Below are 27,680 nucleotides of genomic sequence, written 5' to 3'. Positions count from 1 at the left end.
AAGGCACAAAATCCCAGTTATTAGGTACTGACCTCCTAGAGATGCAATGTACAACATGACGACCATAGTCAACGCCACTGTGTGACAGACAGGAAGGTTCTCAAGAGAGTAGATCCTAAGCGTTCCCACCGCCAGGAGAAAATTATTTTTCTTTTTTCTTTTCTTCCTGCTTTTCTTTTTATTGTATTTATTTGAGAAGATGGATGTTAGCTGAACTCTACTGTGATCGTTTCACAATATATGTGTCAAACCATCATGCTGTATGTACCTCCTAAGCCATACAGTGAGGTATGTCAACTATTTCTCAATAAAACTGGGGAAAAAAAGGTATGGAAGAACTTTAAAAGAACAATTATTTTTCAAAAGTACCTAAACACACGGTGATTATGGCTGCATAATGTTGAGTATTGTTGTCACTATGGAACTCTACACTTAGAAATGGTTAAGATGGGGGGTGCCTGGGTGGCTCAGTCAGTGGAGTGTCTGGGTCATGATCTTTTACCCTGCATCGGGCTTGGAGCCTACTTTAAAAAAAAGTTAAGATGGGGACTTTTATGTGTATTTTGCCACAATTAAGAAAAATTCCTAAACGCCCAGAGAGTGACCTAAGTACTAGGAGAGTGACCCCATGTGGACATTTTGGAGAAGTCAGTAAAGATATCAATTGTTGGTTATAGCATAACCATGGAATTCTTACTGATTTTTCCCCCTTGGAACTTGACAAGCTGACTCTGGGAGAAGAGGAGCAAGATAGGAAGATTTGCTCACCAGACATCAAGACTTACTTTAACACTAAAGTAATAAAGTCAGTGTCTTAAAATAATAAGTAAAGTAATAAAATAAAGTAAAAAATTAAGTAATAAAGGCGGGATAGAAGATCCACAGAAACACCCTGAGCACTCAGACACGAGCACGCACAGGGGAGGCACGCGGGTGGCCGGACGATCACTGGGATGCTGGTTTACCAGGGAGTTACGCAAGGAACTCATGAGGAGAATGTCAGGACGGCGTCATTCATCAGAGCAGAAAACCAGAAACAACCTGCCGTCCGTGAGCAGGTAAGATAAAGAAAGTGTGGTATATTCTGACAATGGAAGGTAGCATAGTAGCAAAAACAGAATAAGTGGGGCTACCCCTATGACTGAATCTTAGAACTCACGTTGAGCGAGGAAAGCAAGTCACAGATGACACAAGGTATGGTTCAAGAGCTCAGACGCAAGAAAAACTAAAAAAATATATTGTTTAGGGTTGTATAGCAATGTGATTAAAAAAAAACTATTAAAAAAAAACTATTAAAGGGGTGCCTGGGTGCCTCAGTCAATTAAGCGTCTGACTCTTGATCTCAGTTCAGGTCTTGATCATGAGGATCATGAGTTCAAGCCCCACACTGAGCTCTGAGCTGGGCATGAAGGCTACTCAAAAAAAAAAAATAATAATAAAAATAAAACGAAAATAAAAAAAAATAATTTTAAACTATTAAAAATGTGAAGGGTTGATGACCGTCCAGGAGGGGTGATGGAGAATTCTGGAAGGGAAGCTGGGTGGGCTGGGGGAGGAGCCTAAGGCAATCACCAGTGATGTGCTGGTTCTCGAATTGGGGGGGGGGGGGGGGGGGGGCTAAAGGGCCCATTTACTGTTATAATTTATAACTCACGTCTATGATGCGGACACTCGTTAGTATGTGTCAATTATTATGCAATAATAATGGAAAAGCAAGAGAAAAGCACCTAGACCTGAGCCGTGGGGAATACTAGCTTCTCCAGATAGGGTAGCGGAGAGGGGTGTGCACAAAAGTGTGAGGGGGTGCTGTCAGTGAGGTGGGAGGAGAGCCAGAAACTGCGGCATCTCAGAGGCAAAGAGAAGCTCCCAGAAGGAAGAGGGCGGTCCCAGGTTGTGGCTTCTAAAAGCAGGGCGGGAAGATGAGGACTGGAAAGTGTCCCAGATTTGGTCACCCAGGGGTGACCCCTGGGCTTGGAGGAGCAGTTCTGGGGGAATAATGGGGGACAGGCAGGAGCCACACTGTGGAGAGAAGGACCAGCAGAGGCCTAGGGAAGACAGCCCCTTCCTCAGTGGGGCAGTCACAAGGGCAAGACAAGGCGGCTGACTTCACCCTCCTCTGTACGGGCGCCCCCACCCCCACTCTGTCCCTTCTCCCAGGAACAGCTGGTCAGAGGGGAACACGACTCCAGCTGGACATGCTATTCTGGCCGCAAGGTTGTGACTCTTCGGTCCAGCCAGGACTCCTGGGGGGAGGGAAGGGCCTGGTCTCCTGTCTTTATCCTGGAAGTCCGAACCCCGTGGGGACAGAAGGAGGAGGAAACCAGAAGGTAAGGGTATTGGGGTGCCTGGGAAGGACCCTGGGGTCCGGGCCTGGCCTGTAAGGGTCAGGGTCTCTTCCCCAAGCCAGAGGCCACCCTCTCTGGGTCCCACAGGTCTCCCTTCCCTACTCCCTGGGCAGCTGGACACCAAGCAGCCCTTGCTGTGTTCTGCCGTGTGGACAGACACTGATTTGATCTCCGCAGACCCAGGTGGCCTGTAATGTCACAGCTGCGGTGCAAGAACTGGCCTGGCTTCCTCCCAGCTGAGGAGGCCACAGCCGGCCACCCTCCCTTTGTTTGTTTTGGGAGGGGCAATTGCTGAGCAAACAGGGAAGGGAAATCCTGGATTCTGTCTCCTCAGCTTGATCAGCCGTTACCTAGGCCCGGAGGCCTCTGGGGCCCCCTCAGGCCCGGCTCCTTCCTGGCCTGGTGTGTGTGGAAAGGAGCTAGGGTGACTGGTGTATAGAAAACCCAGGGCTTGGCCTTGGTGAATGTTCAGACAAAATAAACCCCAACTCAGGAGCACAAACAGAAGTTCACTGAGCACTTACTGTGTGCCAGGACCTGGGCTGGGCACCCCACATGTCAGAGCTCTCTGATGCAACCCAGCCACCATAGGAGGTGGGCATCAGGATCTCCAGTTTCCAGAAGGGGAAACTGAGGCTTGGGGTCAGGAAGAGAGGACACTGACAGAGGTGGGATTCCCACTCAGACCTCTCTGACCCCTACACTGTGCTCTGAACCTCAGTTCGGCTGTGGAGCAGTGCGGGGTGGTGAGAGGCAAGGCTTCAACAGGGGCCCTTCCCTTCACCTTCCTTTTTTCTCCCCCAGAGACTGTGCAGTTATCCAAGGCTCCAGAGCCGGCAGGTGGAGCCCTTCCCATGGCTGAGCTCCTGCCCCAGCTGCCTTGGCCCCCATCGGTGGAGGGTGGTGTCCAGGACTCAGACTCATCAGTGCCTGCAGCCGAGTGGCAGAACCAGCAGCCACGAGATGGCAGGGCAGAGGGCCCATCCCCTGAGACCTGGAGGCTCCCGGAGGTGCCTTCCATTCACATAACACCATCCAGTGATGGAGAGTCACCCCCTTGCACCCCGACCCCCCAGCGCCTACGGCTGCCGAGGGCCCCAGACCTGGAGAGTCTACCCCAGGACAGGTCAGACCCCGGTGTTGGGACAAAAGAGAGGTGCTCTCTCTCTAGGGACTCGTGCTCGAGGGTGGCTGACACTGTCCAGGTGCAGGAGCTGAAGGTCAGTTGGACTGAAGTTGTGAAATAGGTACACAAATAAAACCAGGCAACTGGGACTATGTGTTGAGACAACTGATTCTGAGCTCTCTGCTCTCAGCAGAGCACCGCCTATTAAGGGGACACCCCTTTCGACACACCCAGTGTTTCTCCTTCCTTTTTTTTTTTTTAATTTTTAAAAATGTTTATTTCTTTTTGAGAGACAGAGAGAGAGAGAGAGGCAGAAAGAGAAGGAGACACAGAATCCCAAGCAGGCTTCCTGCTGACGGTGTGGAGCCGGACATGGGGCTCGAACTCACAAACTGAGATCGTGACCTGAGCCAAAATCAGGAGTCGGAAGCTTAACCAACTAAGCCACCCAGGTGCCCCTCTGGTGTTTTTCAAACTGTGGATCATGACCATTTAAGGGCCGTGAAACCAAGGTAGTGTGTTGCGAACAGAACTTTTTCCAAGCAGAAATAGGGTAGAATTTAAAATACAATGTATGAGGCATAGTGAATAAGTGGGGTTTCCTGCAACTTTTGTGACATTACATATATTTATATATATATTATATACATATTACAGGTACTTCTTGTACTGGAGACCAGTGTAAAAGGTATGTCTTGCTGTAGCTCATGGGAAAAAAAGAAAAAAGAAACTTAAAACTTCTGTGAATAAACGTTGCCTCTGGCACAGGGAGACAGGAACTGAAAGTTCAAGGCTGCAAGGGGAAAAGAAGAAAGAACTATATTGGCTCTGAGTAGAAATATCCACTGTGGTTTCTTCTAACAATGGATGCTAGATAAGAGTTAAGGTTTATGAAATAGAGCTCTGTGTATCAGTGTGGAGAAAACTCAGAAACAACGATGATGGAGAAAACAAGTTGCAAAATGATACAGTAGGAGACTAATCGTGTGTATCTTTCAAAAGACACTGAACAATAGGCTATATTGTTGATAGATGCATCCTGATGTCAAAAAAAGGATGAGAAAGGGCACAGGAGGAACACAGCTTCAGGGAGGTGGGTACCTTGGGGGTAAGACCAGAGAACGGAGGGATGGGCAACTGGGCCTTTGGCTGTGCCTGTAACAGTTTATTTCTTTTAAAAAAGAAAATAAGATCTGAAATGAAAATGGCAAAATATCCACATCTATCGTCTATGGATGGTGGGGATGATTGCTTTATTTTTTTTCCAGTTTGAAATAAATATTCCCTAATCAAAAATTTAAAAGTATTTCAAAAGAAGAAACACGTAAAGAGAAGTACAGTTGACCTTTGAACGATGGGGGGGTTAGAAGGCACTGGCCCACCATTCAGTCAAAAATCCAAGTGTAACTTTTGACTCCTCAAAAATTTAGCCACTAATAACCTACTGTTGGCCAGAAGGCTTCCCTATAACATAACAATAAATTAACATGTATTTTGTACGTTACCTGTATTATATACTGTATTCTTACAATTAAGTAAGCTAGAGGAAAGAAAATGTTCTAAGAAAATCATAAAGCAGACAAAATACAGGTGCAGTACTATACTGTAAAAATATCCATGTGTAAATGGATTCACATAATTCAAACCCATGTTGTTCAAGGATCACCTGTATAGAGAATGACAGCAATGAAACAGAGGAGGATGGTGGAAGGAGCGCCTAAGATCCGAGAGAAGAACGCAGAGGAAACAGCAAGTGCAAAGGCCGGGGGAAGGGGTGGGGGGTGGGGGAAGTGTCTGGTGAGCTAGAGGAAAAATGGGTGGTGGGAGGGAATGCAAAAAAAGGAGGAGGCGGAGGTGAAGTCAGAATGGTGACAAGGGCCACCAGGTCCTTAGATTCTGGAGAGATTCTGTGGGTGGAGTGGACAGGGATTGCTGAGAGATTGCGTGTAGGTGTGAGGGAGACAGAGGGGTCAGGGAAGATGGAAGTTTTGGGCCGGCCACCCACCAAAATGGAGAAGTGGAGTGGCTTTTGGGGCGGGGAGGGGGGGGGTGCGGGGAGATGCTGCAAAGGTGCGGAGAGAGATGGGAATGGAATTTTTTCAAGACTAGAAACAGAATGTCATAGGGAAGGGTGGGGAGTGCTGAGGTGCCTCCGGCCAGGAGCTGTGAGGTGGGACTCACGTTTCCGTGTCTTCCTGCAAGGAGCCCGGGACACCAACAGACAGCCCCACAGGGATGGACCGCAGGTTACCGCGTCACAGCAGGGCTGTGGCCAACTCTGCAGCCTACCCGCTGCGTGACCTGGGCCAAGCCACTTCCCGTCTTTGAGGGGGGGCTTCCCCATCTGTGAAAGGGCTGCTGTCCCCCACCCCAGCGCTGCCCCGTGGGAAAGCCCCTTACCACACAGTTCGTGGGATCTCCAGGACTGGGGTGACTTGCCCAAGGTCACGACACAGCTAAGAGCCAGGCAGGCTGGATTCTAACTTGGTCTGCTGACGGGGACTGGGATGGAGAGGGGTCCCCAGATGTCGAGGACCTCCTGGGCCAACACTGGGGGCGGGGGGGGGGTGCGGAAACGGATGGGAAGAGGGAGGCGGCCTACGGGCCCCACCCCGTTCCCGCCAGAGGCCGTTCCTCGGTGCTCGCAGCCCCCACCCCTCCGCTTCCCAGAAACTTCGTCCCACCTCTCAGGTTCCGCCCCGGGCGGCCGGCAGCTCCCGGCCGGGGGCAGAATTGGAGCCGAAGACCCTTTCCGGGTACCAGAGGAGAGGGTCGCAGCCGGTGCCAAGGCACTGCCATGGCGGGGTTTCCTTTGAATCAACTGTTCCTCTTTCTATCCTCCTCTCTCCTCTGTTCGTTTCTCTGCCTCCTCCGATTCTCAGTCTCTATCTTTTCTCTTCCTCTCTCCTGTTTCGGTATCTCCGGCGTCCCAGCTGCTCCTCTCGGTTCCCCGCGTCGCCCTCCCTCCCCCGGTGCACCCCCCTCCCCTCCGCGTCCCAGCATCTCCAACTCTGGCCGCGGGCCTCCCGCTCCGGGCCTGGCGGCGCCCGCCGGGCCTCCCGGGCCTAGGCCAGCCCCCGCCGCCGGGTGCCGGCCCGCGCCCCTCCCCCCGCCCCTCCCCCGCCCGGGTCCGAGGGCCCTCCCTCTGGGCCGCACCGCCCCCCTTCCCGCGCAGGCGGGGGCGGCGCGGTGACGCGACGGGGCGGGGGCGGGGGAGGGAGGGGTGAGCTGACGCTGCGGCGGCTCCCGCTGCTCCGGGGCTCCGGCCTTTGTGCGGGCCGCGGGCGGCGGGCGGCGGGCGGCGCGGTCGGGTGGGGGCGGCGGCCGCGGAAGGCGAGGCAGGTGCCCCGCGGGGACGCCCAGCTCAGCCCATCCCCGCTCGGCCGGCCGTGCCCTGCGGCCGGGCGCGCCCGCCGCGCCGCATCCATGTTTGAGTAAGGACCGGGGCGCGGCGGGCGGGCGGGCGGGAGGACCGGGCCGGCCGGCCGGCCGGCGGCACCGCGCGCTCGGCTTGCGGGTAGCGCGGTCGGAGGCGAGGCTGGGGGTTGGGGCTCGCGGGGTCGGCGAGGTGGGGGGTGGCGGGCGACCGGGTGGGGGCGGGGAGGGGGCCGGGGCCGCCTTGGGGGCAGGGCGCTGAAGGCGGGGAGGCTCCAGGGCTGGCTCGTCACCGACGGGGCGCGACGCGCCGGGGTGGCGGGGCTTTGGTGGGGGTCCCGGGCTCATCCCGCGGGGAGCGTGGCCTGCGGGGAGGGTCCCGGCCTAACTGGCCGCGGCGCGGGAGGTGAGGGGTGAGCTCAAGGCCGACCCCGGGCTTTGGGCCTGGGGTGGAGGCTGGGCGGACTCTAGCCCCCGCTGGCGCCCTCACAGGCCACCGAGCCCCCGGGCGGGCCCGTGAGCAGCCCCCTCCCACCGCCCTTGTCTGTCGCGGGGCTCCGTGAGCCTCGGACTGTCGATGGTGGGGGCCTCGTGCCTGAAATTCTCTGGGATTGCGGGCCCAGAATTGACCTCCTACTCCCTGGGCCCGGTATGTTTTCCAGCATGAATCGTAGGTGTCTTGGAAATGTGTGTGCGCGTGCCTGTATCCCTACTGTGCATCCTCTTTGACTGTGTGTGTAATTTACGTCAGACTCCATCTGTGGCTCCATGTGTTACTGTAAGTTCCCTGAGGATGTTTGATAGTGACTCTAGTGTGTGTCGGGGGGCTCTGCGTGTGTGCCTGTGACCTTCCGTGGTCGTGTGGGTGTGAAGTATTATCACATCCCGTCGGACCTGTGCATATCTGGTTGTGACTTTGGAGTGTGTGTACGTGTGTCTGGGTCTCCTCGTGTGCAGACAGCTGTGCTCCTCCCTGGTTGAGTGTGTGTGTCTGTGAAATTCTCCTCTCATTTCATCTGTGGCTCCAGGTGTCACTGTAAGTTGCCTGTGTGTCCAGTTGGGACTCTGTGGTGTGTGTGCGTACGTGTCTGGGACGGTGCTTCCAGCTGTCACTTTCTGTCTGTGTGCCTGTAATTCATCTCTGAATGCATTAGCTCTTTGTACAAATGTAAGTTACCTGTGTGTGTCCAGATGTGACATTGTGTGTCTGGGGCCTGGCATATGTGTGGCTGGCTCCCCCTGGGGTTGGGGGGTTGTGCCTGTAACTTACCTCTAATTCCATCTTTGTGTGAAGGTTCCAGAGTGTATTCATATGTGACAGTTTTGCGTGTGCCTAGGCTTTGTGTGTCCAGCTGAGACACTCTGGGGCTTTATGTGTGTGAAGAGCAAGAGGAAGAAATCCCTTGTGGCTTTTAGTGGGCCTGGGACCCTCTTTCCTGAGACCTGGGGTGTACCCTTGACCCTCTGGAGCAGTGAGACCTGGCATTGTTCCCCTGTTGCAGTTGAGAAAGCACATCCCACACGTTATTTCAATACCTGGCCACTGTGCTATTAAGATGTGGCCATGACCTCCTGGGTCCTTCATGGCTTTGTGAGTGTCTGGGTTCTCTGGCGGCGACATAGCTGGCACTTCCATCCCTTGCCACGTTACAGCAGGCCTTCCCTTTGTCTTCCCCACCAGTTGGTGAACATCAGGAGAGTCGAGCTGAGCCTGTGACTTAAATTTACTGACGTTGTTCCTCTGCGGCTGTTGCTTTCACCTCTTTGAGACTTTCTCGTGGCTGTATGTGTGCCTGTAATTTATCCGGGACTTTCTATGGTTTCTGTGACCCTCTGCAGCTGCATGTATGCATCACGCACATGCATGTGTGTGTGTGTGACGTCTGGGACTTTGTGACCGTAGCGCGCTTGTCATGCTGCAGCTGCGTGTGTCAGTGCTGGCACACTGTGGTCCTGCGTGAGGGTAACACACCCTGATACCGCTGCCGTGTGTGGGCTCCAGGTGTCACTGTAAGTTGCCTGTGTGTCCGGTTGTGACTCCGTGGTGTGTGTGCATACGTGTCTGGGATGGTGTGGGGTGGGGGAGACTTCTTGCACCGTGGGGAAGTACGGTTGCCTGTGATGCTGGCTGTGTGGGACCCACACCAGGTTTCCCTTTTATGCACACCTGCGTGTGCGTCTGTTCCTCTGTGACGAGAGCTCAGGGCTGTTTAGGTCCAGGAAGTCCGTATCTGCAGGGGCAAAACCCGGTTCTCTTCCGAGTCCCTGCCCCCTCCCCCCGCCAACGGTCCTTCAGCCACACGGGCTCTTCCCTTCCCTCTGCTGCAGCCTGTCTGGTTGGGCAGCCTCAGGGCTGTGCCTGCCCTCAAGCACTTCCTCTTCCTCCTACGAAGAGCCACATCTGGGGGTGAGAGACCTGCCCCGTCTGTGTGTTATTGGACCTGTTACTGGCCTAGTCCTAAGGACCAGCCCCCTAGACCTGGGGCTGTGGGAGGGTAGGACAAGGGGAGAGGGTCTGCATTTTAGGGTAGAGAGGTGAGAAAATGAGGCAGGGGAGGAATGCGGTCACCCCCTCCTTCAGAACCCTTGCATAGCTCACCAGTGCCCTCAGGGTGAAGCCCGAGCTCCTGACCAAGGTTCACCGTCCTGCAGGTGGGCCTGTACCCTCCTGTCCTCCTTCCCGAGCCCTGCTGGCCACCTCAGTCCTCCTCAGACCTGCCAGGCTCTGTCCTGTCCCTGAACTCCATGCTTCTGTCCCTAAAACAGTCTTCCCCTGCCAGAGCTGCCCTTTGTCCTCAGGCTCAGCTCAAGTGTGCCCCGCACTCCACCCACCCGCCCACTTAGCCCTCATTTATTTCTGTGGTCCTCAAACTTGAACATGCACCAGTCTCCTGGGCCCCACCTGGAGGTGGGTCCTGGGTCCCCGAATCTGCATTTCTCACAATTTCCTGCTCTGCCGGTGCTGCGAGCTGTGCTGCTTTATAGCACAGACCAGCGTCTGAGATCAGCGTCTTCGTTTACACGTTTTCTTGTCGGTCATCTCTGTTCCCCAACCGAATGTCAGGTCCCTGCAGGCAGGGAAGGTATCCGTTTTGCTCACTTCTGTGTCCCCAGTGCCTGGCACAGGGCACGTGCTCAGTGCATGCTTAGTGAATGGTGGAGCTTGGGGGTCAGTTTGGGCCCTGAGCCCCAGGCTGACGTGTTTATATGGTGCCTGTCGGGGTCAGCGTTTGCATCTTGGACACAGGTGTGCTGGGGCGATGGCCGGTCCTTGTCCTCCATTTTAGTCCTAGTCCCTACTGATCAGAGCGGAGTGCCTTCCACGCGCTGGGCTTCATGTGCGCTTGACCCTTGAACAACACAGAAGTGAGGGAGGGCTGATCTGCCGCGCGGTGGAAAATTGGTGTGTAACTTTTGACTCCCCCAAAACGTAGCTACTTAGTTTCCTGTTGATCTGAAGCCTTACTGATAACATAAACCGTCGATTAACACGTTATTCTGTTTACTGTGTATATTATATACTGTATTATATTATTACGATATTGTATTATTACAATAAAGTAACCTAGAAAAAATGGTATTAAGAAAATCATAAAATGGGGCGCTTGGGTGGCTCAGTCTTAACCGACTCTTGGTCTCAGCTCAGGTCTTGATCTCGGGGTTGTGAGTTCAAGCCCCACCTTGGGCTCCGGGCTGGGCGTGGAGCCTACTTAAAAAGGAAAAAACAAAACAAAACATAAAGAAAATACATGTACAAGAGTGTACTGTATCTGTTGAATGAACTTCCCATAGAAGTGACCCCGTGCAGTTCAATCCCATGCTGTTCAAGGGTCAACTGTATATTACCTCACTTTCTCCCCCAGACAACCCTGTGAGGTGGACGCTATTATTATTCCCATTGTATTCAGGAAGGAGCTGAAGTACAGGAAGGTGCAGACACTTGCCCAAAGTCACACAGGGAGCAAGTGGCCGGGGGTCGCTGAGGGGTTGGGCAAGTCTCACACTGGCTTGAATCTGGGTTCCCTGAGGGGCGGGAGAGGGTCAGTCATTCATTCAGTCCACAGGGAGCAGATGCTTTCGGAGCACCTACTGTGCCTAGTTCTAGGCAGTAGGGATGCAGCTGGAAACAAACCCCCTTCCCCTGTGGAGCATGGAGAGAGAGATTCCAGAAGTTCAAGTGGGGGAAGGGCTGGGGAGAAAGAGGAAGAGGGAGGAGGAGGATGGAGAGGCGGGGAGTGTGATTTCATTAGAGAGTTGAGATTTGGAGAAGCATCCACTGAGCAGACACCTGAGGAGGCTCAGGAGCCCTCCAGACATCTGGGAGGAAGAGCGTTTGGGCAGAGGGAACAGCCAAGGCAGGAGCTGGGGAAGAGTGAGCAACGGGTTGATGACAAGGTCCAGCCCTGGGCTTTTAGCTGGAGTCAGGTACGGCGGGGGGGGTCGGGGGGTCCCCACCTGACTCAGGTGTTCACAGGCCCCCCTCTGGCTGCAGGTGGGGAGCAGAGCACGGGAAGGGGGTAGGGGTCAGGGAGGTCTGGGAGAAGCCAGCTCCAGTAGTCCAGGGGGAACGGCAGTCACTTGGGTCACCACCTATCTCATTTATTTACTTACAATTTTCTTCCACAAATTCACAAGTGTGACATGAATGCCTACCCTGGGCCCTGGTCCAAGCAATCCTGGGGACAGAGCAGTGACCGGGACAACAGGCTGGCCACCAGGGAGCTCACGGACCTGTGGGGGAAATGGAGCTGTCACCAGGCAGTGACAGTCCAGGAGTAGTCAGGGCTGGGATGGGGGAAGCAGAGGCAGAGTGGCGGTGGGGCGGTGGTTCGGGAAAGGATGGGAGCTGCCAGGGGTCTGTGGGAATGGGGACGCACAGCAGGGAGGCTCTGCCAGGAGGGAGGGGTGGTGAGCAAGAATCCTGGAAGATGCACTTGAATTCACTAGGCGAAGAAGGCAAAGGGCAGTCTCCACTGAGAGAACAGCGTGTGCCGAGGCTTGGAGGCAAGAGAGGGAAGTCTGAGGAGCCCCGAGTGGTCCAGGGACTCGGGATGGAGTAGATAGAAGGCCCCCAAGGTAGAACCCTGCCCTGACTTAAAGCAACTGTGCAAGGGGCCCCTGGGTGGTTCAGCCGGTTAAGTGTCCGACTCTTGATTTCAGCTCAGGTCATGATCTCCTAGTTCGTGGGGTCGAGCCCCGTACTGGGCTCTGCACAGACAGTGTGGAGCCTGCTTGGGATTCTCTCTCTCCCTGCCCACCCCCCCCCCACCACTCCCCCCACCCCCGCCAATTTTTTTTTTTAAAGAAGCAGCCGTGTTTCCTTGGACAAGTGGTTTGCTGCTTTATGCCTCAGCTTCTTCCTCTGTAAAGCAGGGATGGTGATAGTGTCACGTGCACAGGGTTGCCGGAGGAATAAGTAATGATACAGAGAGCTTGCCGGAGTCTTGGTACAGAGCCAAGTGTCCCTCTGCTGCTCCCGCTCCAGCCGGTGCACAGATCGTTCGGGTAGTCACCATTGTTTGTTGGGAGTTCACTGCGTGCTGGGTACAGTTTTGGGTGCCAGGGACACAGCGGCAACCAAGACCTCCTTAATCCACACAGTTGGAGGCAACAATAGGCAAACCGAATAAGCCAACAGGAAGAGTTGAGGTAGTGTGAGGTGGGCTTCGGGGGGCTGGGCCCCCAGGGGAGGAGGAGCATTTGAGCCAAATAAGACAGAGTCTGTTAGGCTGGGCTGTGGAATGATGTTCTGGGCAGAGGGAACGGAAGTGCGGGGGCCTTGATGTGGGAATGCTGTCGGTGATGCTTAGGGAAAAAAGGCTGGGGTGGCTGGAGTGGAGGGTGTGACAGGCCACAGCAGGGCCTTGGGTGCCAAGGGGGTGGGGGGCTCGGCCTTTACAAGGAGGTCCCTGACCTGACTCGGGTTCACCCTCTGCAGGGGGGTGGGGATGGGGACAGGGGGCTGCTGTGGTGTCTGGGAGGGGGAGGGTGGAGGCTGGGCTAGGGGGCTAGAGCAGGGGAAATGGGCATAATAGAAATAACGGAAGCAGATTTTGGAGGTAGAGCAGGTGGGACTTGCTAATAGATGAGAAATGAAGAGTGAACAGGAAAAATAAGACGCTTAGGCTTTTTAGCTGAAGCAACAGACTGGAAAGTGGCTACTCCATAAATGTTCCTACAAATGAATTGATAAGTTAATTTTAAAAATAGACCTCCCTATATGCCAGACTCTACTAAAAGCACTTTATACGTGTTGATTGACTTGACTGTCCAAACAAGCAGATGAGGACAAGTATTATCTCCCCTGGATCACGGATGAAGTCACCGAGGTGCAGAGTTAGGAAACTGCTCGGTCACCCTGCGAGAAGGGGAGAGAAATTTGTGGGTGGGGATCAGCGGGCTCGTGTGTGGCCTCCTAAAATAAGCCTGTGCCCGCACCTAGCCTGTTTTTCCCCCTGATGCCCCTCTTTTCCTCCCCCAGCACCACCCCCCACTCCGGCCGGAGCACGCCGAGCAGCTCCCCGTCTCTCCGAAAGCGGCTGCAGCTCTTGCCCTCAAGCCGGCCCCCACCCGAGCCTGAAGCAGGCACCATGGTGGAGAAGGGGTCAGACAGCTCCTCAGAGAAGGGTGGCGTGCCTGGGACCCCCAGCACCCAGAGCCTGGGCAGCAGGAACTTCATCCGCAATAGCAAGGTTGGTGCAAGCCCAGGTCGGGTGGGGAGAGAAGTGGAAGGGTGGGGGAGTTAGGGGCTCATTCTGACTCTGCTCCTTTCTCTTACAGAAGATGCAGAGCTGGTACAGTGTAAGTGCTGGGCAGGGGGCTTGCTGGAGGGGAGCGAGGGAGGGGGGCAGGTGCTGGGCCGGGAGCCCCAGGCTGTAGCAGTCAAGGAGTGGGTGCGGGGGCCAGCTGACCTAGGGTCACATTCTGTGCTGCTCCTTACTTCCTGCGTGACCTTGAGTGAGCTGTTTAACTTCTCCGGGCCTGTTTCCTGAGAAACTGTCCCAACCTTTCAAGGCTGGAGGGAACACTCCCTAAGAGTCCGTGGTGCTGGTGGGTACTTGGCGCAGGGCCTGGCTTATGTGGAAATCCACGAATGACAGCTCTCGTCATGGTTAGTTTTGGGTTCTGGGCAGTGGAGGCCAGACGTGAGCTAGACTTGAAACCGCAGAGAGCTTGTCTGGGGGTGAGGAGACTCAGGGGCTTCTGGGGGCTTTGTGGGGCAGAAGTAGGGGTGTGAACCCACATCCGGGTACTCACCTTCCAAACTCCCCCAGATGCTGAGCCCCACATACAAACAGCGGAACGAGGACTTCCGGAAACTGTTTAGCAAACTCCCTGAGGCTGAACGCCTCATTGTGGGTGAGTCCTGACGCCCAGACCCAGTGCTGGGCCGGGCCCCGGGTTCCCAGCTCTGCCCTCCCCGCCTCTCCCCGCCCTCGCTGGCCAGCACAGCGTGTGTGACTCGGGTGTCTGCCGTCTCTCCCCCCGGCCGCCTCAGATTACTCCTGTGCCTTGCAGCGCGAGATCCTCCTCCAGGGCCGCCTCTACCTCTCTGAGAACTGGATCTGCTTCTACAGCAACATCTTCCGCTGGGAAACAACAGTGAGCCGACTCAGGGTCAAGGAGGGGCTCCGGGCGGTCTGGGCCCTGGCCTCTTCTGACTGGCCTTTCGTCTTCAGATTTCCATCCAGCTGAAGGAAGTGACGTGTCTGAAGAAGGAAAAGACAGCTAAGCTGATCCCCAATGCCATCCAGATCTGCACTGAGAGCGAGAAGGTGAGCCTGACCACCTGCTCGGGGGGCTGTGGTCACTGGTCTTAGCCAGCCCCTCCCGCCCCAAGCCCTGCTTATTCTGCACCCTGAACTCTCAGATCCCTTGCTTTCTCTTTACCCCCTTGCCATTCCACCGGCCTGGCCTGGGCTCCTATCACCACCGACCTGGAACCCCCACACCAGCCCCTCGTCTCAGTCCCTATAGTCAGTCTGTCCTTTCACACAGCTGCTCGGAGATAATATTATTAGTAAAATTCTTCCCTCGTGAGTTCCCATATCTGTCAACTCAGATGCCCCCTCTCCTTGGAAGCCTCCCCTGACACTCCATTCTGTCCTGATGATTGTTGCCTCATGGTCCCAAGATGGCTGCCTCCCACTAATGACTCAGAAAGGGAGAAGGGAACGGTGGGAAGACTTCACAGCCGACTCCCCTTTGTGTTTTGTCGGTCAAACATGGATTGGGTGACCACTCCTACTAGCCAAAGGAGACTGGGAAGGTGCCCTGGGCTTCACCCCATCACAGCCCAACCACTTTGGGCCATACCTGTCTCTCGCCCTGGACTGTGAGTTCCGGGGGCAGGGCCGGGGGCCGTGTCCTCAACACAGTGACTCCAGCATCGTCCACAGCCAAGCTGGGCATAGGATAAACATTCTGTGGAGTGAATGAAGGGGTGAATGAACGGATGCATCAGGATGGAGATCCAGGCCATGTCTGTCCCCCACCCCATCACACCCCTCTCTCTCCTGCAGCATTTCTTCACCTCCTTTGGGGCCCGGGACCGCTGCTTCCTCCTTATCTTCCGCCTCTGGCAGAATGCGCTGCTTGAAAAGGTGGGTCTGGACGGGACCTGGATGGGGGATTAGGGGAAATCATGGAGCCGGGAGGGCCAGAACTTGGGGAATGGGCACAGGCCTGCCGTACCTGCGGCATCTATGGACTCCACCAGGGGGCCACCACGGGCCCTAGTGCCAGGCCTGCCCACGTGTACGCGTACCCATGGCCTTTTATTCACTATTCACTGTCCACAAATCAAAACTGCTCTCAGCTGAGGGAGGTATCTTTGCATGTGTGGCTGCAAAACCTCACTTGAGCTAGCATGGTTATTTGTAGTCTGTATCAGCACTGATAGAAGTTTCTGCTAAGATGAAAGTATTCTCCATCCATGCTGTCAAAATATGGTAGCCACTGGCCACATGTGCCTATTGAACTCTTGAAAAGTGGATAGTGTAGCTGAATGTCTGCATTTTAAGTTGTAATTCATTTATACTTAAATGGCCGCATGTGCTTCTTGTATAGCTCAGGCCTCCATTTATCTCAGTGTGACTGTTCATGTGTTTCAGGACAAACAATATTAATGTGCATGACTGGGGTGCACCTTAGGTATAATTGGAATTCAATATAAAGTTATAATATTTATCCAATATAGAATATACCAGTGATTCTCAAACTGTAGGGCTTCAGGAACCTTTTATACTCTTTTAAAATAATTGTGGACGCCAAGAGCTTTTGTTTAGGTGGGCTATGTCTACCAATATTTACTGTATTAGAAATTGAAACTGGGGAATTCTCAAACACAAGAATACAGGAGCACATATTGCATTGGCCCCTGGAAAAAGGCAGCATCCCATGTCATGTAGCTTCTGGAAAACTCCACCGTGTACCAGTATGAGAATAACAGTGACAAAAGCGAGTAACATCTCATTGCTAGTAACACTTAACATACTTACGAAAATAATTTTGGTGTCATGGATCTCCTGGAAGGGTTTGGGGACCCCCAGAAATCCTTGGACCACACTTTGAGAACCTTTGGTATATACCGCACTGAATACTAAGCATAATACAATTATCGTTATTGATACCGTATTACTATATACAGTATAGGCACTGTATTAGCTTTTTTAAACCCCCAAACTGCTTAATTTTGAATTACATCTTGCCCCACAGGTTTTGAGTAAGGGCTTTTAGACTTACCCCATCCCTTTTTTTTTTTTTTTTAAGTTTATTTTTGAGAGAGAGACTGAGCACATAAGAGCAGTATAGGGGCAGAGAGAGAGGGAGAGAGAGAATCCCAATCTGAGCTGTCAGCACAGAGCCCGATGCGGGGCTCGAATCCACGAACCGTGAGATCATGACCTGAGCCAAAATCAGGAGTCAGACGCCTCACCGACCGAGCCTCCCAGGTGCCCCTGGACTTCCCGCCTTCTGGTGGTCTGCTGTGCGCCAGCCTGAGCAGACCCTCCCACAGTGCCTACCGTGGTTGCATGAGTTTACGTAGGATACAGTCGACTGCAAGTAACTGAAAACTCAACCAAACATGCTTTAAGCAAACAGATACTGAGTTCATAAAGTAATAATAACAGCTAATACTTACGGTGCTACTGGGTGCCAGGCGCTGATCTGAGCATTACATGAATTAATTCACCTTATCTTCACAACCACCCTACGAGGCAGCGTGGTAATTACCTGTTTCACCAGCGAAGCATGGAGCGATAGACTTGCCCATGGCCACAAGGGTTTTTGTGTGGCAGAGCTGGGGTTCTGACCTGTTGCGGTTAGGTTCTATATCCAGCTGACGCTCATGTAACTAGAGGTCTGGAGGCAGGCAGTCCAGGGTGGATTTGAGGGCTCCCCCATGTCATCAGGGACCCAAGCTCTTGTCTGTTCCTCCGTACTATCACCCTCTGCATATTGATGTTTTGTCCACATGCTTTTTGCCTCGTGGTTGCAAGATGGCTGCTACAGCTATAGGCATCATGCCCTCACGTGAGTGTCCCAGATGTGGAGGAGAAACAGGTGGATAGAAAGGGGACTTTCCTTTATCAGGGAGGGAAAACCCCCTTTAAAGGGGGGCTCTGCACTTCTTTGGCTAGAACTGGGTGACATGACCACCCTCAGTTGCAAAGGAAAGATGGAAAACTTGATGTAAGCCAGTTATAATTTATCCCTAGGGGTGGGGAAGATTCTCACTCCAAACACATTGGGGTTCTGCCGGCAGGGAGGGAGGGTGGATAGGTGTCGGGTAGACTGCTCCTGCTGGCCTGCGGCACCCCAGAAGGCCAAGCCTGCTTCTCTGGCTGCACTCCTGTCCTGTCCCCTTGGGGCGGCTCCAGCCACACCCGTCCTCAGGGGCCAGGGTGCTGGAGTAGGAGCCTGGGGAGGGACAGTGCAGCGGCAGGGTCTCCAGGGAGGGTGGGGGCAGAGGAGGCTTCAAAGCTCAGGGCCTGGAGCCAGCCTGCCAGCGCTGGGATTCCAGCCCCATCCCTGAGGAGCTGAGTGACCAGCAGGTCGCTGAATCCCTTCAGATAGGGACAGTCCCTACTTCAGAGCTCCAGGGCTGAGCCCAGAATCCGTGCTCAGTCGGGTCAGCTCTTGTGGGGCAGACCCGTCCAATGGTTAGCTCCAGGGTGCCAGACCGGCCCCTCCCCGGGACCCATCTCAGCCCCGCCACTTGAGCACCTCTGCGCCTCAGCATCATTGCCTTAAACTGACGGCGTTAGCGCTTCACAGAATTGTTTTTAAAGATTCAGTGAGTGCGCGGGAGGGGGTTGGAAGAGTGCCTGGCGCCTGGTAACAACTCAGTGGATGGCCGCCCCTGCTGCTGCTGCTCTTAACTTTTTACTACCATTTCATCGTCGGCCTTGCCGCTCTGGCCAGGAGCACTAAGGAAGATAGGGGCAGGATGGCCTGGCGGAGGGTGCGTTGGCTCTGGGGTCCGGCTGGGTTTGAATCCCTGGGTCGCCCCCAGTCAGTTGTGTGACCTCAGCGCGTGGTTTCCCCTCCCTGGGCCCCCATATTCTCCTCTGTAAGTCTGGGGATGCTAACCTGTAGACGCGGGAGTATCGTGAGGACCCAGGGGGAAAGTCCAGATGGCCCTGGCTCCTGGTGCCAGACCTTTTGGAGCCAGATTGGGTGAGGGCTGCCCCCTTGTGGACGCCGGGGGAGCGCCGCGTCGGAGGGCTGGTGGGGACTGGGGTAACAAGGGTTCTGGGCCCAGGGAAACTCAGGCCAACCCCATGTCCTGCCTGCCCAGACGCTGAGTCCCCGCGAGCTCTGGCACCTGGTGCATCAGTGCTACGGCTCAGAGCTGGGCCTCACCAGCGAGGATGAGGACTACGTCTGCCCCTTGCAGCTGAACGGTCTGGGGTGAGTCAGAGGCTGGTGGCTGGCTCCTGGGGTGGGGGGAGACAGAAGGGGCTGTGTGCAGAGCTCCTGGGAGTCCTGGCTGGACTGAGGTGGGTGTACGGTCCGGGCGACCAGGAGGGTGTGGGGGGTCTCAGAGATATAGACATATCACACCCTCCTTTACCCCACAGGAACCCCAAGGAAGTGGGAGATGTGATCGCCCTGAGTGACATCACCCCCTCTGGGGCAGCTGACAATAGCCAGGAGCCGAGCCCGGTGGGTTCGCGCCGTGGCCGCGTCACCCCCAACCTTTCCCGGGCCAGCAGCGATGCAGACCACGGGGTGAGCGGAGGATGGGGGACAGAGAGGATGCTGATGGCGAGAGAGGGGAAGGGGAGTGGTGGTGTCAGGGAGAGGGACGGACTGAGGGGGGCAGTGGGGAGGGGATGGATGGAGGGATGGGATGGACCTGAAAAGATGGCAAAGAAAACGGGGAGTGAGAGCGATCAGCTCAAGGGCAGACAGACAGGGAAAAGCTAAGAGACAGAAGAAGCAAGGGACGGATGGACAGATGGACGTACAGATGGACAGATGAAGTAGGAGACAAGGCATGGACAGGATGGACCAGTGGGCAGGAGGGGCATCAGAAGGCTTATGGCCCAGGCACCCAAGATGGGCCTGGTAGGGACTGAGAGGGGCCCTTATCCGGGCAGCCCCAGGGCCCCTTGTGACATGCTCAGCTGGAAGCTTTACGTGCCCACGTGACCCTCCAGCGTTGGTTTCCCTACAGCGCTGAGTCCTTATGGCCAGTGTGGGTACACGGGGGCCCTCGGGCTGGAATGACGGTGGGACAAAGCTGGATTAAGCCCTTTCTCTGCAGGCAGAGGAGGACAAGGAGGAGCAGACAGACAGCCAGCCCGACGCCTCCTCCAGCCAGACAGTGACGCCGGTGGCTGAACCCCCGAGCACAGAGCCTACCCCGCCTGATGGGCCCACCTCCCTGGGCCCCTTGGACCTGCTGCCCAGTGAGGAACTGTTGACAGACACGAGTAACTCCTCCTCGTCCACAGGGGAGGAAGGTGAGACAGGTGGCCCGAGTCCTTCTCTTCGGTTATGTGTGATAAACCTTACACAGGCTGGCATTAGCAAGGGATTTGCTGGCTCATGGGACTGAAATCCAGGGGGTGGGCAGGCAGGTAAGGCATACAGATGGCGGTGTTAGAAATCTGTGTGTCTTTAGCGGTGCTTTGAAGGCAGCAGAGCAGAGCAGATAAGAGCACAGACTCTGAAGCCAGATTGCCGAGGTCCAATTTCTGGCCACACGGCTTCCTAGCTATGTAACTTGGGCGAATTGTTTAATCTCTTTCAAGACTTATTTTACTTACTTGAAAAATGGGGTTGGCAGTAATAATACCTACTTCATAGGGTTGGTGTTAAGGATGCTAAAATGAGTTAACATCCGTAAAGAGCTCAGGCCCGTTAGTGTTGGCTGCTGCTGTTGTTATTATTATGACTATTTCCATTTTCTCTGTGCCAGCTTCGTTCACAGGTAGCTTCTGTGTTTGTGGGGGCACAGAGAGCCCCAGCCCCGCCCCAGACAAGCCTAGTTGAGAAAAAGCACGCTTTTCCCAGGGGCTGCACCAGAACCTCTAGGGTTGGTCTGTTTGGTCCAACTTGGGCAACAAGCCCAGCCCGGAGCCAATCACTGTGGCCGAGAGCCCAGGCCCACCCCTGAACCAATCCTGGTGGCTCTGACTGGCTGACCCTGGGGCACATGCCCACCCTAAAGCCAGCCTGTGGCTGAAAGGGGCCGAGCAGTGGGCGCTCCACTTGCGTTCAGCCCTGGAGGGTGGGTCTGCCCGTCCACCGTACGAGGCCTGGGAGTGGAAGGGGGCAGCCACCCAGAGCCGCTCCGAGGTGGGAGGAATGCATCATCCACTGCCCTTCTCCGTCACCCAGCTGACCTGGCCGCCCTGCTTCCTGACCTCTCTGGCCGTCTGCTCATCAACTCAGTCTTCCACGTGGGTGCCGAGCGGCTCCAGCAGATGCTCTTCTCGGACTCGCCCTTCCTGCAGGGCTTCCTGCAGCAGTGCAAGTTCACAGGTCAGGGGGCTGAGGTTGTGCAGGCACGGGGCGGGGGTGGGGAGGAGGAAGCAGGAGACAGCGGGTGGCTGCTGTGCAGATGTGGTGCCCTTGCGGGCTTAGAAGCAGATTCTGTGAGACCGGACTTGGCTCTGCCTCTTAACTAGCTGAGTGGCCTTGCGCCGGGTTTCGAGCCTCTCTGCCTCAGTTTCTTCTTGTGTACGTTGGGGGTGTGATAATAGTACCTGTCGTATCCAGGTCTCCTAAGAACTACGTGAGTTAATGCTAGAAAAGTGCCTTAGAACGGTAGTATATAGTAAGCGCTTAATAAATACAAGTTCACGATCACACCTTTAGTGCCCGGTCTGTCAGGTTTGTGCAGAGGCCAGGCCAGATGAACTCGAGAATCTCGTGAGAACGAAGGTAAATAGGTACACAAATACGTCACAGATGTGCCGAGACTTTGAGTGTCAGAGGGGTAGCTGTGATCTGAGGGGTATCCACAAAAGCAGCTGGAAGGATGTGAAATTGAGACCAAGGCCTGAAGGAGGAACTCTTCTGGGGAAGGGGGAGCAGATGGAGGAGAAACCCAGGAGGCCAGCAAGGCATCTGCAGAGGTCCTGAGACCAGAGGCAGGCGCTGGGAGAGTCCCTTGAGGCCGGGCCTCTGTGGCCAGGTGTGGCGAGGCGGAGCCCCAGCGCCAGGTGACGTGGAAGGGTTGCCTGTGGGACCAGTTGAAAGATTCAGGCCGGGGAGGGGCTAGTCAGAAGGTAGTTTCTCTCTGTTTCTTTTTCCTCTGTCCATGGAAATGAACCATGTAAATCCCCTGCAGAATGAGTAAGACTGTGCCTTGAGTTGGGGCCCCACGGTCTTCAAAACTATGCTTATGTCCCGGGGAGACTGACATCAGACTGACGAACTCCGATCCTGTCCAGAGGCCCTGGAGAGCCAGGGAGTATTCTAGGCAGGTTAGGGGCAGGGCACACGCTTGGCTTTAAGAAGCTACCCCCTGGACCTCAGAGGTGGAGACAGAGGCCAGAAATTCCCGGGGGCTGCAGTGGGACCCTGGGTGGGCAGGGGTGGGCCGAAGCAGGAGCAATGCTCAGGAGGTCAAGTGGATACCCAGGGGAGGGAGTGTCCAGGGCAGGCCCAGGCCTCCGGGGGCAACCTGGGGGATGATGGGGCTGCCCCTGCGATGGCACCCCGAGAGGAGGGGAGGCTGAGGGGGGTGCGGAAGCCAGCGTGGGACCTGGTGGGTGTGAGGTATCTGGAGAACTTCCAAGAGAAGGTGTTCAGGAGGTCACAGGACCCTAGGTCTGAGGCTCAGGGGAGAAGCCCGGACTGGTACAGAGAGGGAAGCTGAGGCTGCAAGAGTGGACAAGAAGGCCCCAGCATGGGTGAGAAGTGTAGGGAGAAGTCCCAGCTCTGAATTACCGACACCTGAAGTTTTAGGTGTCTAGAAGGAAGGTGGGGCAGACACCAAGGTGGGGGGCCTGGAGGTGGGGTGGGTTTGGGGGCAAGTCCTGAGAGAACCGGAACTACCCGAAAAGGCTTTCTCCTATGGCCTGTGGGCAGAAACTGGAGAATGGTCTCATCTTGTTCCTCCCTCCCCCAGATGTGACCTTGAGTCCCTGGAGCGGGGACAGCAAGTGCCACCAGCGCCGAGTGCTGACCTACACCATTCCCATCAGCAACCCGCTGGGCCCCAAGAGCGCCTCCGTGGTGGAGACACAGGTGGGCCAGGCAGAGCGGCGGGCTGGGTGGCGTGGCCGGGTGGCGTGCCCCTGACCGCTTCCTCCTTCCTCGTCCCCGCAGACGCTGTTCCGGCGCGGCCCGCAGGCAGGCGCATGTGTGGTGGACTCCGAGGTGCTGACGCAGGGCATCCCTTACCAGGACTACTTCTACACTGCCCACCGCTACTGCATCCTGGGCCTTGCCCGGAACAAGGCCCGACTCCGGTAAGCGGCGGCCTGGCCCCTCGCCGGCCACCCTGCTGCTCCCGGGGTCCCCACCCTTCCGTCCCCACCCCGAGCCCGCAGCACGACGTGGGTTACCACCGCAGAGGAGCAGACGTTCTGGGTCCCTGAGTTCTCTGAACCCTGAACAGCGGAGGGTAGACGAGGGCAGCCCCGGGGACCTCTCCCCCATCCGTGGAAGGGGTTTGAGCGGGAGGCGAGTGAGTGGCTGAGTGCACGATGATCGGTTTAGTTGTTTGTTGGCTGTGGGTTATGTGCTCTGTGCCCGGCACTGTTCCAGGCGGTGGGGGTGCAGCAAACCAGACAATCCCTTCTCTCGGGGAGACGTGTCAGGAGCACCTGGGGGTGTCCAGCGTGAGCCAATAGAAAGATGAAGCTGCCATTGACTGCGATGGGGAAGGTGGGGAGGAATAGGTTTCGGGGGAAGATCAGGAGTGGGATGTGCTGAGCTGTCTCAGACTCCGTGTGGAGCTGGGGCACAGCGGCAGGATGGAAGAGTCGGGAAGGGGGTGCGGGGTCAGCTGCCGGCGTGGGTGGGCGCTGCGAAGGTCGGGAGACTTGTCAAGGTGTGTGTCTATGGGTGACGACGGGCCCTCTCTGAATTGGTGGAAGGAGAGCTCCCCCTGGGGAGTGGGGCTGCGAGGTTGGAGTCAGACCCCGACCCCCTCGCCCTGTTTCCCAACCCCAGAGTGTCCTCTGAGATCCGCTACCGGAAACAGCCCTGGAGCCTTGTGAAGTCACTCATCGAGAAGAACTCGTGGAGTGGCATCGAAGATTACTTCCACCACCTGGGTAGGGGCCGGAGGTTGGCCAGGGCAGGGACGGGCTCGGAGCCTGGCGAGGGGCAGCCGTGCAGAGGCCTCTCCTGTGTCCACAGAGCGAGAGCTTGCCAAAGCCGAGAAGCTGTCCCTGGAGGAAGGCGGGAAGGATGCCCGGGGATTGCTGTCAGGCCTGCGGAGGCGGAAGCGGCCCCTGAGCTGGAGGGGTCACGGCGATGGGCCCCAGCACCCGGACCCTGACCCCTGTGCCCGGGCTGGCATGCACACCTCGGGTGTGTCCCCTCAGGCCTGGGCAGGGCAGGCGGAGGAGCGGGGCTCGGGGGGGTCATGCCGAGATGGGTCTGTCTGACTCCGTGGTGCTCTCCTCAGGCTCCCTCAGCTCGCGCTTCTCGGAACCGTCCGTGGACCAGGGCCCCGGGGCAGGCATCCCCAGCGCCCTTGTTCTCATCAGCGTCGTGTGAGTAAGGGGCTCGGGCTTTGGGGTCACCCAGGCCTGGATCTGTATTCTGGCTGTGTGACATCGGGCAGGTGCCTGGCCTCTCTGGGCCTCTCCTGAAGCGGGAGCATGGGCACACCTCCTAGCCCGGCAAAGACGAAAGGAGAGGATGTTTGGAAGGTGCCCAGAGCTCCTTACACAGTGTGCTGCTCAGTGGGTCATGGAGAAGCGTGTCCTGCTGGAAGAGGGAAGCCCTGGGGGCTCTGGGAGGTCGGAAGGGCCTGCCCTCGCCCAGGGGGCAGGGAGGGCATTCTGGGGGAGCAGGCACCCAAAGGAGGTGGAATGAGGTGCTCCAGGAGAGATACGGAAAAGGAGCACTGTCACTGACACATCTCATTCCTACTTTCTGTACCCAACCCTAACCTGGGTGACACTGGGGACACAGTAGTGACTAACGGACCTAACACCAGGCCAGAGTGCTGGGGGACAGGGCCGGGACGGGAAAGCTGTGGGAGGCAGGGGAAGGCTTCCTGGGACAGTAGAGGATTCCTGAGCTGAGACCCCAGAGAGCCGAGGCGGGGACGCTAATGTGCACAAAGGCCTGGGGGGCGGTAGGGGACGTGGGGGGCAGGGCACTCCGAGGACCTGGAAGTGAGGTCTGAGCTCCCAGCAGGCCCTGGGGAGTGACAGTCAGCTTGGTCACACACTCTGGGCCTCAGTTTCCCAGCACGGGCAGTCCAGAGCGGGGCAGTGCAGCATGCTTCCGGAGGGGCGGGGCGGCTCTCAGGGCTGGGCGGCTCTCACCTCTTTGTCTCCCCCTTGCTGCCGCCTCAGGATCTGTGTGAGGTAGGGCCCCGCATCCCGCATCCCTGGCACCCCTCGCCTCAGTCCCAGCCGCAGCCCCTTCTCCCCACTCAGTGCCCCCAGCTCTCCCAGTGAGGCAGCCTGCTGTGCAAGTTAGGGGGTGTGGGTGTCAGGCCCGGATTTGAACCCTGACTTTGCTGCTTGTGGACTGTGTGACCCTAGGCGTGTCTCTCACCCTCTCTGAACCTTCACTTTCTCCTCTGAGAAGGGGGTAATTGTGGTGCTCTTCGAGGTGGGGTTGTGTGGGTGCTGACTTATGGGAGTGTCTGCGTGCTGGTTCTGACCTCTGACCTCTGACCCCTGCCCTCAGCCTCATCGTCCTCATCGCCCTCAATGTCCTCCTCTTTTACCGCCTCTGGTCTCTGGAAAGGACGGCCCATACCTTCGAGTCCTGGCACAGTCTGGCCCTGGCCAAGGGGTGAGTGGGTGGCCTGAGGGGGTTGGGAACTTGGGTAGGTTGGGAAAGGCGACCGCCCCACTCAAGCCCTGCGTCCCCTACAGCAAATTCCCCCAGACGGCCACGGAGTGGGCGGAGATCCTAGCCCTGCAGAAGCAGTTCCACAGCGTCGAGGTGCACAAGTGGAGGCAGATCCTGAGGGCTTCCGTGGAGCTCCTAGACGAGGTGCGGCTTTGGGGCCGAAGGGCCCTGTGGTCAGATCCCACCATGTGGCAGACACATCTGGGCCTCAGTTTCTTCCTCCGTAAAATGAGGAAGCCATTCATAGTCCCCAGCTCCCAGGGTTGCTGGACAAATCGAAGAATTGGCCCTCGTCCTAGGAAAAATATCCACGGGTGTCTGACCTCAGGCATGGCTGGATCCAGCCACCCTCATTCCATCTCTTGACTCTGTTCACCCCCAGGGCTGGCTTTGTTTTGGGCATCCTCCCCTCCCACCCTTGACCAGGGTGGTACCTGCAGCTCTAGGCTGACATGTAAAGGAAAGCGTTCATTCTCACTGGCTGCTAGGGTCACAGGCCCGTCCCTGAGCCAGTCACAGAGGCCGGGGGTAGGCGAGGCTTGGTCCTTGAACCCCACGGCCGCTGTGGGGTGACTAGGGTCACGTGAAGGTGGGAAAGAGTTTCTCCAGAGGATGCTGGGGTCAGATCTCCAGAAGGGGTTGCTCCAGACGCTGTCTGTAGTACGGTGGCAGCATCTATTCAGATGTTGAGGTTCAGATTCTGGTGTGTGACCTTGGGCGAGTGACTTCACCGTTGCCAGCCTTGGCTTCCTCCTCTGCGAGCGGGACGATGGTTGCTGTTCCCTCAAAGACTGTTGTGAAAATCAAGTGAGTTCACGTACGAACAACGTCAAGCTCAGAGTGAACAACGTCAAGCTCAGAGTGAACGCCGTACACGTGTTTGCTGTCATTAGTGTGAGCCCAGTGCCTGCGCACAGTAGGTGCCCAATTCATGCGGTGGTGGGTCAGCATAAATGTCAGGTCCTGGATTAGTGCCTTAGGTGGGAGGGGGGTGTGTGGGAAGCTGAGAGCTGGCTGGTATTGGCTGGACGCCCAAGGGTATCAGAGCCCAAGTTGGCGGGTAATGGTGAAATCACGTGTGGTCACCGTAGACCGTGATATGGAGTCGCGTCTAGGGGCCTCGTTGCACCCTGAGGTCATACTTGCAGGGAGACGCTCGTGCTAGGAAGGGCCGTGCAGAACAGGGTGGAAAGGCATTGAGGCTGGGGTCACATCGCTCACAGAGAGGGATGGCAGGGCCTCCCCATCCTGAGTTAAATTCCCATTATTTTCCTCCCTTAACTGCCGAGGGCACAGGGTCAACTTCATAGACTTGTTAGCAGCAGCCACAGATTGATTTGGGCTGTTCCATGTGCTGCTGTGACCCACTGATTTGCTCTTCGTGGCCAGCCTATGAGAGGGATGCTCTTGTTATTCCCCATCTACTAGATGGGGGTGCTAAGGTCTGAGAAGTTCGGACTTGCTCAAGGTCACACAGCGGAGAATAAGAGTAGCCGATGTGTATCAGGCGCTTCCTGTGTGCCAAGTGCCAGGTGTTTGCCCATCGGATCCCTGAAATAATCCTGTGAAGCAGGTTTGTGACTGACCCGTCTTTCAGCGGAGGCACCTTGGGACCGTTAAGGGGCTTGCCCGAGGCTACCCGGTACGTAGCAGAGCTGCAACTTGAACCTGGGCCACCTGGGCCCCTTCCATCTCCAGCACCTTGGAAGTTAAACTGGGTGCAGTGTGGCTCCACTATTGTCACAGGGTGACCTTGGCAGGGGATGTGGCCTCTCTGGACCCTGCCCAGTCCCTCAACTGCGTGAAGGGGAGGAATGTCACCCCTGCCGGTACTCACCCCCTGCCCTGCCCACTTCCTCCTCCCAGATGAAGTTCTCTCTGGAGAAGCTGCATCAAGGCATCACGGTCTCAGACCCGCCCTTCGACTCCCAGCCACGGCCCGACGACAGCTTCTCCTGAGGACACCCAGCCATGTGGCCGACCCCCCTAACGGACAGATGGACACAGAGCCTCGGCGGCCACTGCTGGCACGGTGTGAGCGCCGGGAGCCTCCCGCCCGCCCCTCCCAGTGGCCCAGCCGGGGGCCACACAGACATGGGGACCACAGAACCGAGATGCACTTTAGATCAGCGTGTGCGAGTCCAGCTGCCATCGCCTGCCTAGCCAGGGAGCTGGCCTGGCCTTCGGCAGGCCCCCCGCTAACTTATTTTGCCCAGCTGGGGTTGTGGGGGGTGCCTCTGGGGTGCACGATGCCCTCAGCTCTGGGTTTAATGTATTATATTTATTTGGGGCTGACAGAGCCCCAATAAAGGGTTGGAAATGGC

At 56.4% G+C, this 27,680-nt stretch overlaps 1 protein-coding gene and 2 long non-coding RNA genes across 9 annotated transcripts in view; 2 read left to right on the top strand and 1 right to left on the bottom strand.

Annotated features, from left to right (window-relative positions):
* LOC122208276 overlaps positions 1 to 6,459 on the bottom strand; it is a 9,308-nt gene extending 2,849 nt beyond the window's left edge. The window contains exons 1-2 of the long non-coding RNA XR_006197170.1: positions 6,156 to 6,459; positions 5,653 to 6,021 (exon numbers count right to left, since the gene is read on the bottom strand). This is a non-coding gene — a long non-coding RNA (uncharacterized LOC122208276). The remainder of the gene's footprint in view (positions 1 to 5,652; positions 6,022 to 6,155) is intronic.
* On the top strand, positions 2,677 to 27,680 carry GRAMD1A (GRAM domain containing 1A). 7 transcript variants are annotated; one of them, XM_042919012.1, is made up of 19 exons: positions 2,677 to 3,471; positions 13,328 to 13,538; positions 13,627 to 13,647; positions 14,121 to 14,205; positions 14,345 to 14,448; positions 14,526 to 14,621; positions 15,369 to 15,449; positions 18,650 to 18,762; positions 18,933 to 19,083; positions 19,622 to 19,820; positions 20,701 to 20,844; positions 22,439 to 22,557; positions 22,639 to 22,781; positions 23,488 to 23,591; positions 23,677 to 23,850; positions 23,948 to 24,035; positions 25,189 to 25,296; positions 25,380 to 25,500; positions 27,223 to 27,680. In XM_042919012.1, the coding sequence occupies exons 1-19, from the start codon at positions 3,200 to 3,202 to the stop codon at positions 27,313 to 27,315; spliced, it is 2,427 nt and encodes an 808-aa protein (XP_042774946.1). In that variant the 5' UTR covers positions 2,677 to 3,199; the 3' UTR covers positions 27,316 to 27,680. The 7 variants fall into 7 exon arrangements, with proteins under 7 accessions (XP_042774946.1, XP_042774942.1, XP_042774939.1 ...); XM_042919008.1 differs by lacking the exon at positions 2,677 to 3,471 and adding an exon at positions 6,769 to 6,905; XM_042919005.1 differs by lacking the exon at positions 2,677 to 3,471 and adding an exon at positions 7,200 to 9,253.
* Positions 3,878 to 5,217, top strand: LOC122208283. Its single transcript, XR_006197177.1, has 3 exons — positions 3,878 to 3,983; positions 4,129 to 4,159; positions 5,132 to 5,217. It is a non-coding gene; the product is annotated as an uncharacterized LOC122208283 (long non-coding RNA).

Source organism: Panthera leo, chromosome E2 (assembly GCF_018350215.1).
Source record: "Panthera leo isolate Ple1 chromosome E2, P.leo_Ple1_pat1.1, whole genome shotgun sequence".
In the NCBI taxonomy this organism is placed as follows: Eukaryota; Metazoa; Chordata; class Mammalia; order Carnivora; family Felidae; genus Panthera; species Panthera leo.
The sequence above is the reverse complement of the archived record's forward strand: the minus strand, read 5'-3'. Positions and strand labels throughout refer to the sequence as shown.

What these genes read in the sequence shown, in the direction of transcription:
- GRAMD1A (XM_042919012.1), top strand. Translation starts at nt 3,200, where the DNA reads ATGGCTGAGCTCCTGCCCCAGCTGCCTTGGCCCCCATCGGTGGAGGGT. An exon ending in CTTGTTCTCATCAGCGTCGT is followed by an intron (nt 24,036 to 25,188) that starts GTGAGTAAGGGG and finishes CCCTGCCCTCAG; the next exon opens with CCTCATCGTCCTCATCGCCC. An exon ending in CCGTGGAGCTCCTAGACGAG is followed by an intron (nt 25,501 to 27,222) that starts GTGCGGCTTTGG and finishes TCCTCCTCCCAG; the next exon opens with ATGAAGTTCTCTCTGGAGAA.